Genomic DNA, 13,578 nt, shown 5'->3' on the forward strand with positions numbered 1-13,578 from the left:
TAGAATCTGATTGGATGGGCAACATTATTTATATATTTATTAACAGTTTCTTATATAATGCAGCATATTCCGTTGCGCTTTACAAAGGAGACAGTGATACAACAAACAGGGTATTTACAGACAAAATGTAGGAGGGCCCTGCTCTTACAATCTATAGGGAAATAGGCATTGATACATAAGGATAGATACTGGTTCTGGAATTTGATAAGCTGCCTGAAGAGATGAGTTTTTAGGGAACGCTTATAGGTTTGGAGGCTGGAGGAGAGTCTTATTGTGCTTGGGTGGTCATTCCACAGAGTGGGTGCAGCCGAAACATCCCATCTAAAATAGAATCCCCATCTTAGTAAATTGACCCTTGTGTTTTAAAAAATATAACTGGGTATAAAATACAATTACTGAGCATGTAGGAATTTTGCTTAAAAAAAAAGGTTATTTCCTTCACCAGAGGGCAAGTAATCCAGGTCAGTAAATGCCAGAATCTATAGGACATTTCGCAGCAGTTACAGTACTGCATTGCATAAACAGGATGTAGCCCATTTAGATATCCCCTGCCTTAAAGTGTTCTTCTGATCTCCCCAGTGTGGTTTATTTACATACGTAGAGATAGTTTCATTTCCCAGATAATCTCTCAGAGAAGCGGATGAATGTTTATTAACATTGAAAATATACACACGATAATTGCATGTATTAGGATGACATTGATTCTGTCGTCTCCGAAGCATTGTGTTTTGCAAAAGCAGACCAACATGCAACAGTATATGTTTCTTAGATAGAGCAGCGTTCCTGTAATTAGGTTAAATATAAAATTCAGTGGCCACATCCAGGAGTATAGCTGTCGTTGACGATATAGGGGGTCATTCAGAACTGATCGCTGCTCTGCTAAATTGCAGAGCCCTGCAATCAGGTGTATCATACCTCCCAACTTCTGTGATGATGAAATAGGGACACTCGTCCGAAAAGGGGACGGGGCGTATGCAAATGAGGGTGCGGCTTATGCTAATTAGCACAGCATCTATTCTATTAGATTGGGGGGTCTCCCAACTGCCACCCCCCGCAGCGGGACAATGCCTGCCGTGGGTGGGACAGCGGGACAGGACCCGAAAATCGGGACTGTCCTGCTGTAATCGTGACAGTTGGGAGGTATGGGTATATGCCGCCCAGCCATATGTAAGCCTGCTTATGGTAAGCATGACTGGCAAAAAATAGTTGTCCGCCTTCTATAGAACAGGGTTGCCTACCTTTGAGCTGCCCTGTTCTTTAAGGCAGGGGGCAGGGTAGGAAAGGGGTGGATCTGGGCGGTGCTAGAAACTCATTATTCATTTGCATGGCTAGGCGATTGTGTCCTTATAGCCACCACCCCCCCCCCCCCACCCCCCATGCATGGCCGGTATTTCAGGCATTGCACAGCGGGGGTGGGGCTACAATGACACGCTCTGCGTCATTTGGTCCCACGGACCCCCTCCCGGGATGCAGAGGGCGGGCACAATTCCGGGAGGCTTGCCTACCTTACCAGGGGGCCATGAGGGGGACCCGATTTCCAGGACCGTCCCGGCCATTCCGGGAGAGTAGGCAACCATGATATAGAATAATTTTTCCATTGTGTGCAGTCTGTGCGTACTCCGCAGCTGCAATAGAAGCCGTCGATCAGGCCCTCAAACACCTAGGCACACCTGCCTTTTCCTTGACACTCCCAGTAATCGGTCGGTTACCACCCTCAAACGCCTTCTTTCAGTCAATCAATTATAGCCCTTTTACTCCAGCCAAAATTCCCTGGTTGGCCCCAGGAACAACCCACATCTAGCGCTGGTGTGAAAGGCTCCCGGGCCAAACTCCCAGGACCGATGTGCTGGGATTTCAACCCTGCTAGCTACAGGCCAGTGTGAAAGTGACTTACCCAGCTTCCCGGCTTCTGCTGGGGATGAAGCTGTGCTGTGGGGGGATAGTAGTTGATGGCGGTATCTTTTTATCAAAAGGGGCCAGAGTCTGTCTGTGGTATCTTGGAGACAGCAGCAGCCAGGGTACCAGACCTGGGGGATCCTGTCCGTGTGGGATGGGTGCCGGTCCGGGAGGTCATGCCTGTGGGGGATGGGTGCCGGTATGGCGAATGATATCCCGGGCGCATGCACACACCCCCCCCCCCCGCATCCCACTCACAGCTCCAAGCCAATCCCAGGCTGGCCCCGCCAGCATCATCCCACTAGCCACGCCTTCTGCCACCCGCACTAACTCTCCCCCCTCACACCAGCAAATGCAAGGATTAGGCTGGTGTGAAAGGGGCCAACCTGGGAATGTCCCCTGTATGATCCCTGGACTGTATTGTTAGGCAAGGGTTTTAGAAACCACAGCAATAATGCAGTGTGGGCCTGCTGCAGACCTGTTCACATATTCTCGCAGCCTAGCGAACAGGTCAGCGCTGCCCCGCCATTTCATAATGCCTTCCTATTCATGTATTCTGAGCAGGCATGTCCAAACTATGGCCCTCCAGCTGTTGTGAAACTACAAGTCCCATCATGCCTTGCCACAGTTTTTCTATTAGGGAATGCTAAAACTATTGCAAGGCATGCTGGGATGTGTAGTTTCACAACAGCTGGAGGGCCATAGTTTGGACATGCCTGGTGTAATGTGTAACATCTATATTTAATAATTATGTCTGACGAACCTGATATTTTGGAATGTGTGTATCTGGGATTCTTAGTGTAATTAGGGCTTCCCATTGGCTGTACGGTGGTTCCAGCTGACAAGAAAATTTCTCTGAGGCTGAGTGTCTCTGTGACCGATCAAACAGGATGCGTGATGCGTTCATATGTAAATACCTACTGCACAGGCAAATTACACAGTAAGGCCTTTCCTGGCTCTCACCAGTGATTAAATCACAACGTTTGGATGTTAGTGCATAATGTGAGGCCTGTTGTGAGGTAGGCCATCCGTAATATACTGTAATATAACTAATTGGAACCATGCACTGTAACATAATTAGAAGTTTGTTCTTATGCCTTAATCTTGATGTATTGTGTCAGATTATATTATACCTTTGTGTAAGAACCACTGGAAGTGACTTAATTATGTGAAATAATACAATATTAACTGCCTGTGACATGTAGGAGAGGGAGTACAGACGTACTGTACTAAATATGCCCTTACACTAGTGGTCTATTGGGGCAATCCTCCAGTCCCCTGGTGGTCCCGTTGGGATTGGTGATATTAAACATGTGTAAAAAATAAATCCCGGTCCCCGTCTCCGGGCCGGGATTGCGGAATCTGGACTTTTTTAACATGCTTAAGTCCCCTACACACTAAGGGGGTGATTTTGGATTAATTGGTCCCCCCGCGGGCGTAGGGCTTTGGGCCAGGGGATTTCCCATGAAAACGCTGAGCGTTATCATGCTAATTCCCTGACGACGCGAGTGCGGGATATATGGACCCCACAATATGGAGCTGAATGTATCAGCGGATGTCAGCTGCCCCCCCCCCCCTCCCCCCGTTTCCTGCACAGGGCACCCGCGGAGGTGTTTCAGATCTGCGAGCGCTGGAGATATCATTTGTTGGTTGCGGGGTGCAAGGGGCGGGGGGCAGCCATTCGGTTGGGGCGCGGCTTTTGGAGGACACGCAAGGCTGTGAAATTTGCAGCCTTGTGAGTGAACCAGAATAACCTTCTAAGACTCCCCACTGACACCAATATTGGCGGGTGCTGGCATTGGGATGTGCATACACACTTGTTGCAGTATGGCCGTCATTAACAAGGACCTCCCTCATCTGAACACTCAGGATGAGGGAGGGGATCATTAACAATGGGTCAGACATTGTTAACGATATTAAGTGTACAGAGGCAATATTGTTAACAATATCGCCTAGTGTGTATGGGGCTTAATTTACCCCGATCCAACGTTGGATCCCTGATCATAGCTGGCTGCTGATCGGTGCATTCTGAGTGCGGAAAGGCAGTGCCGGTGGATCGATAACGCAGGTGTATGGGCATCTTAAGCCTTAAAGCGTGTTGCTTGACCAATATTCCTGGAGATGTGTTCTATTAATTCATAAGGAACCAGCAGCGACATCACTGATATTATTGCTGCATCACAGTATACAGACAGTACTAGTGTTCTCTGTAGAACCGTAACCATTATCTTCTCCTATGTTACTGTACACAGCCTTAGCATGCATGACGGGACACACCAGCATAAATATAAATACAGCTGCATAGTCATTATCATCTCTGGCGCCATGTGTCTTTCCTGGAATACTCTATAAACAGCCCCGTCTTTCTCCGAGATGTGTGTTTTATGTTCTCAATTGATTGGTCATTGTCTCTCCTCCTAATTGTCTCCCTGAACAGGATACTCAGTGGCTGTAGGAGAATTTACAGACGATTCCGAGCAAGGTAAAGTACTGGCCCTAGATCATTAATATACATATCACATCAGCATCCGATGGAAAGGCTTTATCATGCTGAGAAACACATCACTGTTTAGCTATGAGCGTACTATATATTACATTACAATGTAGTCTTCCATTATCAGTAACACAAATGTACTTGTTGGATAAAATTAATGGAATAGAGGTCAATTCAGGATCGCTCGTAGACATACGAATTCCTCCCAGCCGCGATGGTTGGGGTTTGTACATGTGCAATCCCCGGCACCGAACGGCTTTCAGAGAGTTACACACTCGCAGGGCCGTTTGTGGCGTGGATGGAGGGACGTAAACGAGACCAGAGAAGGAGAACGCTCAGCGTTTTATGGGAACCCCCATGAAAACACTGGGAGTTCCCCTGGGAATGTAGGCGGGATGATTCCTGCTGGGTGCGGGGGGCTGACATCGCAGGACATCAGCGCCCCCACCCCGTCTTCGCAATTTGCGGAGGAAATAAAACTCAGTTCAGACTGAGTTTTATTTCCAAAGGCAGGAAAAATCATTCTCCTTCTGGCGAACACATCCCCTCACATGGTACCGAGGGGATTTGGCGACGGTGGGGGGGCATTTGGCAAGGCATTGTTTTAGGGTCTCGCTAAGCCGCAAAGCCCATTACTCTAGAGAGACCCAGTGCAAGCTTTCCCTGTACCGCACGTCGCCATCGCTGCAGGGCATACACAGAGCGAGCAGTGCCCCATTTCTAAGCAATCTAGTCAGATCTCTTAGAAAATGGGCTGAAATCGCCCTGTGTGTATGCCCCCTGTACACTCTGCGCATGTTACATCTGCCCCACTTGCAGTGCAGCATGATTTTCCCCAGTTGCTTGATTTTCTGTTTTACTTACAATCATGAATCAGGCCCTATTAAGCAACTGATGCCCGTGCCCGAAGCGTGGTGAGCGCAGCGAGCCCCGCGAGGGGACGTGGTCTCATAAGAAAAATGGGAGCCCAGATATTACATAAGTACCCAGTTTCTTATATAGCGCACACATATTCCGCATCGCTGTACAGAGTATAGTTAAACACTCACATCAGTCCCTGCCCCAGTGGAGCTTACAATCTATATTCCCTACCACATGTACACACACACACAGACATTCTAGGGTTAATTTTGTTAGGAGCCAATTAACCTACCAGTATAATTTTTTCTTGGATTGTGGGAGGAAACCGGACTACCCAGAGGAAACCCACGCAAGCACGGGGAGAATATACAAACTCCAGTTAGAGCCATGGTGGGAATAGAACCCATGACCTCAGCGCTGTGAGCCAGTAATGCTAACCACTACACCATCCATACTGCCCCATCACTTTGGGCATATAATAAATTCCCTTTAAATACTGTACTGAAATGATAGTTATGATGGGACAAATAGGTACAAGGAAGGTGGCTAATCCCAGGATTTTTCTCTGAAATTGCCGGGATTTGAATCCTGGGTGTGGACTTCCAAACCCAGGATTCTGGGATTAGCCTGCGCATGCGCTGTCTAATAACGGGCAGCGTCTGAGCAGCTGCCCCAATGCTCCTGTTCCCGGCTGCGCAGTGTGGCGTGGTGAGAGGTCATGCTGCGCAGTACGCCTGCCGCACCTCTCCACCTGCCAGGATTGGAAAAATTCCCCCTACGATTGGCCAACCTAGGTACAAGCAACGCCTGATGCTTTTCCTGTGTCTCTGAGCTCAGCGATGGCTGGTGAGGCAGAATACGGCGATATGGCAGGAATTACCTTAATAGGGACCAGCTGTAGCAAAGGGCCTGTCTGTGTGCTAACTAGATGAAAGGCTTTAGTCTTGCCACTTCTACCATATAACAAGCTGTTCCTGATGGGAGATCACAGTGATTGAGTGTGTTTTGGAAAAGAAAAAATTTAAAATTACCTTTAAACCAGCTGTCCTCCTGAGGTCTTTACGCTGGACTTGTCACATCACAGACCTGTTCTGATCTACATTAACGTGGCACTGACAAGGAAACAAGATATACATTAAACACCATGCTTTCATCCGTACGCAGCCTATAGGGATCCAACTTGTAGTTTACGTTTTTAATAGCTTATTAGCTCAACAAACACTTGTTTGTTCTCACACTTGTCACTTTCTCACACTAGCAGACATTAGGCGCTACTTTCTCCAATTTGTTCCTAGTACAAGTAATTGATATATATATATATATATATATATACAGTATATAGTACAATGTATGAGAAGTTGTACAGTGCGAGTGCAGTCATCTTTACACATACTGTAGTACAGTATATAGGAAGTGGTACAGTGCAGTCATCTATACATAAAGGCAGTGGTCGAAGTGGAAATTTAGAAGTGAGGGTATGCAAAAGTTAAGGATGTAATTATGCGCCCGCGCTCGGGAAAAGGGGGCGTGGTCACATTAAAAGGGGGCGTGGTCACATTGTCAGATACACATGCCCCTACAGTGTGAGATACATGTGCCCTCAGCATTGCCCGATACACATTGCCCCCCCGTGCCAGATACACATTGCCCCTCAGTGCCAGATATACATTGCCCCCCAGTGCCAGATACACATTGCCCCCCAGTGCCAGATACACATCGCCCCCCAGTGCCAGATACACATCGCCCCCCAGTGCCAGATACACATTGCCCTTCAGTGCCAGATACACATTGACCCCCAGTGTCAGATACACATTGCCCCCCAGTGCCAGATACACATTGCCTCCCAGTGCCAGATACACATTGCCCTTCAGTGTCAGATACACATTGCCCCCCAGTGCCAGATACACATTGCCCCACAGTGCCAGATACACGTTGCCCCCCAGTACCAGATACACATTGCCCTTCAGTGCCAGATACACATTGCCCCTCAGTGCCAGTGAAGCTTCCCCCTCCACTCCCCTTCCCTTCCCTCACCTCTTAATTCTCAGAATCTCAGCGGTGGCTCAATCTCAGCGGTGGCTCAATCTCAGCGGTGGCAGTCCCGCTGGCCAGAGATGGATGGTGCAGATAGATCGCTGCAGGGCTGCGGCGGGAGCCGGGCGGAAGTACTGTACGGACGGCTGTACAGTACTTCCGCCCGGCGGCGATCTATCTGCAGCATCTGGCCAGTGGGACTGAAAGTCAGCCACCGCTGAGTCTCTATGCCTTCCCCCGGCCGGCGCTGCGTCCCACGACGCATAAGGTAAAGGCAGTGTGCCCGCCCCCCCGCACCCGCGCCACGGCCTCATTAGCGTGAGAACGCCCAGCATTCCCGTATGCTAATGGTGGTGCCCGACGCCCCTCTCCACCCCCCGCCCGCTATGTTGGGTGCATGGTCCCTGTGCGAACCTCCCTAGCCACTCCCCCATTCTCTTCACTGCCTCAATGAGTAGATGGTCTATTCAATTGCTAAGGAGAGCAGCAACTGGTCGGGTGACTCACTACTGTCCCCCCCCCCCCCCCCCACCGCAGGACACTGCTACCTACATGTGGGGACTTGGGACAGTCACAAAGAAACATGACTGTCCTGCAGAAATCTGGGCAGTTGTGAGGTATGATATAATAGATACTGTAAGTACATAAAGTTTTGCCTATTTGTGGGCTGTTTTTGCTTTGCTAAGCTAAATCAGGCCCATGCAGTACATGACATAATAGAAGCCTGGGGCCAGCTCTATTCCAGATGGTTGTTTACTCCACCAGGAGTACATGGAAATGCATGTAGGGTTTACACGATCATCTTACATTTTTTTAGCGTTAAACATTCTTTACTTCCACACGTGCCGCTATTACATAATATTTAACATAACCCCGTTTTGTTTATTGCTTTACTGTCCCTTTAATCTCTGCAGTAATTCAGCCACAGCTGAAACTTTCATGCCTCTCCTAATACACAAAAAGTTCAGTTCCTTCATCGCCAAGATCAGTCTTCTAGGTCAGTCCATAGTATCTGATTGCAGAATAAAATGTTGGTTTCAAACAAGCAGAACATGATCATACACTGGGCTGCAGCAGTATTTCCTGATCAAGGGCCCAGTTAAATGTGGGTGTTATGGGGTTCACCAATATTTTTCGACGGAACAATGTAGTTACTCTATTACACAGCTGCCAGGCTGGTAACCAACCAGCCCCGTTCTAGCCACATAACTCCCATTCTTTACTCCCTTCACCGGCTGCCCATAAAATGGCGAATCATCTTCAAGATTAGTTTGCTGAGTTTCAAAGCCCTACATGACCAAGGCCCAAGGTACCTGAAGCAGCTTCTGATTCCATACTGTCCCACCCGATTACTGCGGTCTGTAGATGAAGGACTTTTAGCAGTACCTAGGATCTCCCGTAATTTGTCTGGGTGTCGAGCTTTTAGCCATTCAGGTCAGACTCTATGCAACATCACTTCCCTGCAGAGTTCGAGAGGCCCCCACGCTAGAATCCTTAAAAAAAAAGACTCAAGACTTTCCTGTTTACTCAAAAATTTCCATAATTTCCTTCTTAAGTATTGTTTATGAGAAGATTCTATCTGTTAAGCGCCTTGCGTTCTATTGGAAAAGAGCGCTATATAAATACAATTATTATTATTATTATTATTATATCTTGTTTTTTACTATCGGTTTATTTTGTTCACAGAGTTGGTGGCTGGAGTACCAAGGGGGAATCAGAACTTTGGATATGTATGTACTCATGTGCTGCTATTGTGTTTTATATATATATATATATACTGCATATATATCTAGCTATAACTATATAATGTACTAGCTATATTATAGCAACCATCTGATTGTTGCTAGGGGCCACAAAATCAGACAACATATAAAAACCTGTGCAATTAGCAGCCTCAATGGGATTAAGACCCAACATTTAAAACAAACAAGAAATTAAGAATTTGCAATCTTTCCCAGAGGCGCCAAACACAATTTCCAACCTTTATCATCTAATTAAACTCATTGTAAATGACAAAACTGGTTGTGTATGATAAAACTGTACTGTACCCTGTAGTTTGTATATAAATGTACTGTACCCTGTAGTTTGTATATAAATCTACTGTACCCTGTAGTTTGTATATAAATGTACTGTACCCTGTAGTTTGTATATAAATGTACTGCACCCTGTAGTTTGTATATAAATGTACTGTAGCCTGTAGTTTGTATATAAATGTACTGTACCCTGTAGTTTGTATATAAATGTACTGTACCCTGTAGTTTGTATATAAATGTACTGTAGCCTGTAGTTATGGAGGACGCAGTAGGATGTGATGAGCAGTGTGACACTGAATCTTGTACGTGTATGATTGTCAGCCTAGAACCAGATCTATACTGACAGCCTGACATTCTCTTCTAGGTTACCATTATTGACTCTACAAATATGACCTACATTCACAATTTCACAGGTGATCAGGTAATGTGGGAAACTTGCTGTCACTATAGGATAAGCTCTAAAGGCCCCATACACTATGCAACTTCTCCGAAGATAGAGAAGTCGCATGCGATACCTATGAGCCGCCCAGGGCCTTCTCACGCAGCCCCTCTGCATGTGATTCCGTTCCCCACCGCTTTGGGGGGGGTCAGAGGTCGGACGCACACCTGACCGTGCATCAGATCGGATGTCATACAGATGCCTGATCTGCCGGAATCGGGTGAAGTTTGGCCCAAATCGCATAGTGTATGGGGGCCTTAGGAGTAGGATTCCACGCACCCTTAATTTGCACCCGTACTCATTGCAGGTCTCCCCTGTATATCGCCATTATTATATGTATTTCTCTCCCACTGTGCAGGAGGGCATCACCATGCAGCTCTGTACAAAAAACACCGCTTAACGGGTGTACACACGGTGCAATTTATTTTCTATTCAATCCCGATTTGATGCAGATAGAATCAGGATCGAATCCCATGGTGCAGTGTACACATTTGATTTATACTATATAGTACAGGTGTGTACTATACTGTATAGTCTTGCCTACACATATTTGATTTTGATGCTATGGGGCTGTGCAACTGTATCTAATCTAAATCGAATGCGTTTGATTTCTTTTTGATTCTCGAATGAAAAAATAGATGAATTCTTATCGTGTGTACACCTTATTAGTCCGGTCAGCCTTTTGTTTCTGTTCTATCTTAAACTGAGGCTCAACAATTATTTTTGTATGATAGGAACAATCTGGACCTCCGATTCCATCTTATACAGACCTCACGAACATTGCCTCTCCTCCACCCCATCCCTAGAAGCTCACATCTTTCCTTGGATTCTATTTATGCTGAGCACTCGATGGTTCAAATCTCTTGTTAGCCTATGCCTAACTATGGCCCTTATTCTGATCGGTGCGGCCGGATCCGAATATGCGGCCAGGACCGTGCGTGCGAAACCCCGCCTTCCAAACGGATCGCCAACTCCGTCCGTACGCGGTAAGAAGCTGGCCGAACGGACCGCACGTGTATTTTTCATGGAATACGCCTCCTCCATCTCAGGGAACCTCCCCCATCATTCGATGGTCGCAGACCATCGAATGCAGGACCGAGTGGTCCACCAGCTCCCGCAACCTCAGACCACACGGACATTTTTCCGTGCAAAAGCAGGGATCTGGGCGGGCAGCTGACATCCGGCGATGTCATATTAGCTGCCCCCTACACGTGCGTCACGGCTGCATTACCATACGTACGCCCAGCGTTTGCATGGGAACGCCCATCAAACGCGGGGCGTATGCATATGGTAATGAGCCCAAATAGCCCTTCACGCCCCTCTCCACCCCCTGTTCGGAGTGTTCACATTTCATGCGGGATTTGGCCGTACGCCCCGCTCGCACATGCGCAGAGACGCCTCTGCACATGCGCAGACACAAAACATCGGCGGCACGAACGCACGTGGATATTACCGCACCTACCAGAATAAGGGCCTATATTTCAAAGTGAGGATTTTTTTAAAAAATCCCCCATCCCCCCTAGACTGCCTTTCAGCATTCAAATATGTCTGCATTTCTATGAAAATGAATGCAGCCGACAAAATGGCGTCCACCTCAGTGTGTAGGCATTATGTACAGGTTTATACACAGTAATCAGTCTTACTTGTAAAAGATCAGTCACAAATCTGTGTGTTGTACATCGTATCAGATGTCTGTCTACAACACAGCCCATTGGTTTATAATCACATCCTCTAACAGGGTTATCCTGCCCTAATCACCTCCATGTTGTTTACCATAACACTTTGGCCTATGTAAGCCATGCGTGTCAAAGCTCAACCCACTGTTTAAATTATTCAGTCAGATATTGAATATATACGGATTCTTTCCCCCATTAAAACGTTGTTTGATGTCATTATGCCAATAGTCTGACAGCTATACAAGAAAGGAACAGCCATTGTTAAACCTGTCTCTTTCCAGATGGCGTCGTACTTCGGATACACAGTCGCAGTGTCAGATGTAAACAGTGACGGGTATGTTAACACTATCCCTGAATGTTTGGGTAACTCTTAATTACCACCATGAAGAACGGTGTTTTTGCTAAAATCTGCCACTTTGCTGCTTTTTTATGGATTAGGATGGCTGTCTGCAATCTATTTCACATTACCATAATAAATAAGTAGTCATGTTTTCATAGTATTCATTGTAATCTGTTGTTTCCCCTATGCTGTGGAATATTATGGCCCTTATTCTAATCGCCTCGCTCCCCTGCGTGTTTGAGCAGGGTAGTGATGGCGAGCGCATGTGTATATACCGTTATGCGCACGAGCAGTCGCTTGCAGATCGCACAAGGCGCTCGTAGATGGAAGACACCAGAGAGGTTTCTTACATCTGCGAGCACTGTAGAAATCTTTGGCGGTTGTTGACTATCAAATTATTTCCTCCCCGCACGCAAAATGCGAATGGATGTTTATGCTGAACATCCATTCGTACGCGTGCAGGGGAACGCGGTGTGCAAGGGGTTGCCAGCCAGTCGTGCGGGCGGTGTTACAAAGCTTGCGTGTCAACCAGAATAACTATGGTAATACCAGCACATGAGCTGCGGTGGCCAGCGATGACATCAGTGCTCACCGCTCAACGCTGCCCCATACACATTGGGTGACTTCTGAGCTGAAATCAGCTCAAATGACAAAACTGAGCAGCTTTCAGCTCAAAGTCGCCCAGTGTGTATGGTCCTTAAGGGTCTGCCAAAGTCTGTTGTAGTTAGTATAAAGAAATACAGGATACAGTTTTAAAGCCATCATTGTTATTTTAAAGGCACTACATGCATCTAGAACTTTTCTAGTAAGTGTTCCTCCATAAGGGACTATGAAAATGTATAACTTTACCTCACAATTGCAGTAGCTGCTGAATATGCTGGGGCTATAAAATGTGGATGCTCGTATTAATTTCTTATGCAAACTGTAAAAGACATACAACTGATATCACCGTATATGCTGACACCATGCTTTCACTATGTCTAAGGACATGTAAAGATGCATATTCTAAATAGATGATGTTGTAGCTCCCAAAAATCAAACAGTAGGTAAGTTTGTCCCTATTTGAGAAGACTACCCCCCCCCCCTCCCCCCATCCCAATATCATTACATTTGTTTGGTTCCGTAGGAGGTTTGGGGGTATTTCCTTCCACCTCAATCGGCAATTCCATTTTTGTAGGAGGTGAGGGCTTCCTAGCAGTTCAAACATGATAAGTACCTCCAGGTACCTAGCTCCACCAACTGTGTGATGCAGCCATGTTGGGACATATGTAGTGGCCTCCTAATGGCACCTAGGAAAAGCTGGGAAAGGAACAACCCAATGGTCCCTTCATTAAAGACTTTATCGTTCACCCATTAAAATCCAGTGTGAATACTGGACTATAGATTGACTACCATAAGTATTAGGAGGGTGAGTGGCACGGTTTTGATGTCTTGTAGTAGTCTACTGTTAATTAATAATGTTTAGTACTTATCAACAAACTAAGTACTAGGCCGCAGTCCGTGGTATACTGGTTTAATGCTCTGGTTTTAGCTACTTTATTGTTATTGAAACCAGTTTTTGATAATAAATGAATAGAGTATATGTATAGTGTAACTTTAGGCTGGAGTTAGGGCTAGGCTGCATTTAGTGTTAGGGTTAGGGTTAGGCTGCGGTCAGGTGTGTGCTATGATTAGGGTTAGGCTGCAGGTAGTGGTTAGATCAGTGGTTCCAAAACTCTGCTCTCAAGGACCCCTAACAAGTCACCCAGTATGAGCACTGTGTATCATAGGTGCCGATTTATGTTTTCGCTGGTGGAGTAACTTCG

The 13,578-nt window shown here is 46.6% G+C and overlaps 1 protein-coding gene across 1 annotated transcript in view; it reads left to right on the plus strand.

The window, feature by feature from the left end:
• Positions 1-13,578, plus strand: part of ITGA8 (integrin subunit alpha 8) — a 188,007-nt gene that overhangs the window by 66,754 nt on the left and 107,675 nt on the right. Inside the window, exons 8-11 of the mRNA XM_083189390.1 lie at positions 4,334-4,378; positions 8,972-9,015; positions 9,683-9,739; positions 11,715-11,767. Of these exons, the coding sequence (XP_083045516.1) occupies positions 4,334-4,378; positions 8,972-9,015; positions 9,683-9,739; positions 11,715-11,767 (199 nt within the window). The remainder of the gene's footprint in view (positions 1-4,333; positions 4,379-8,971; positions 9,016-9,682; positions 9,740-11,714; positions 11,768-13,578) is intronic.

This window comes from Crinia signifera, chromosome 5 (assembly GCF_055691185.1).
Source record: "Crinia signifera chromosome 5, ASM5569118v1, whole genome shotgun sequence".
Lineage (NCBI taxonomy): Eukaryota > Metazoa > Chordata > Amphibia > Anura > Myobatrachidae > Crinia > Crinia signifera.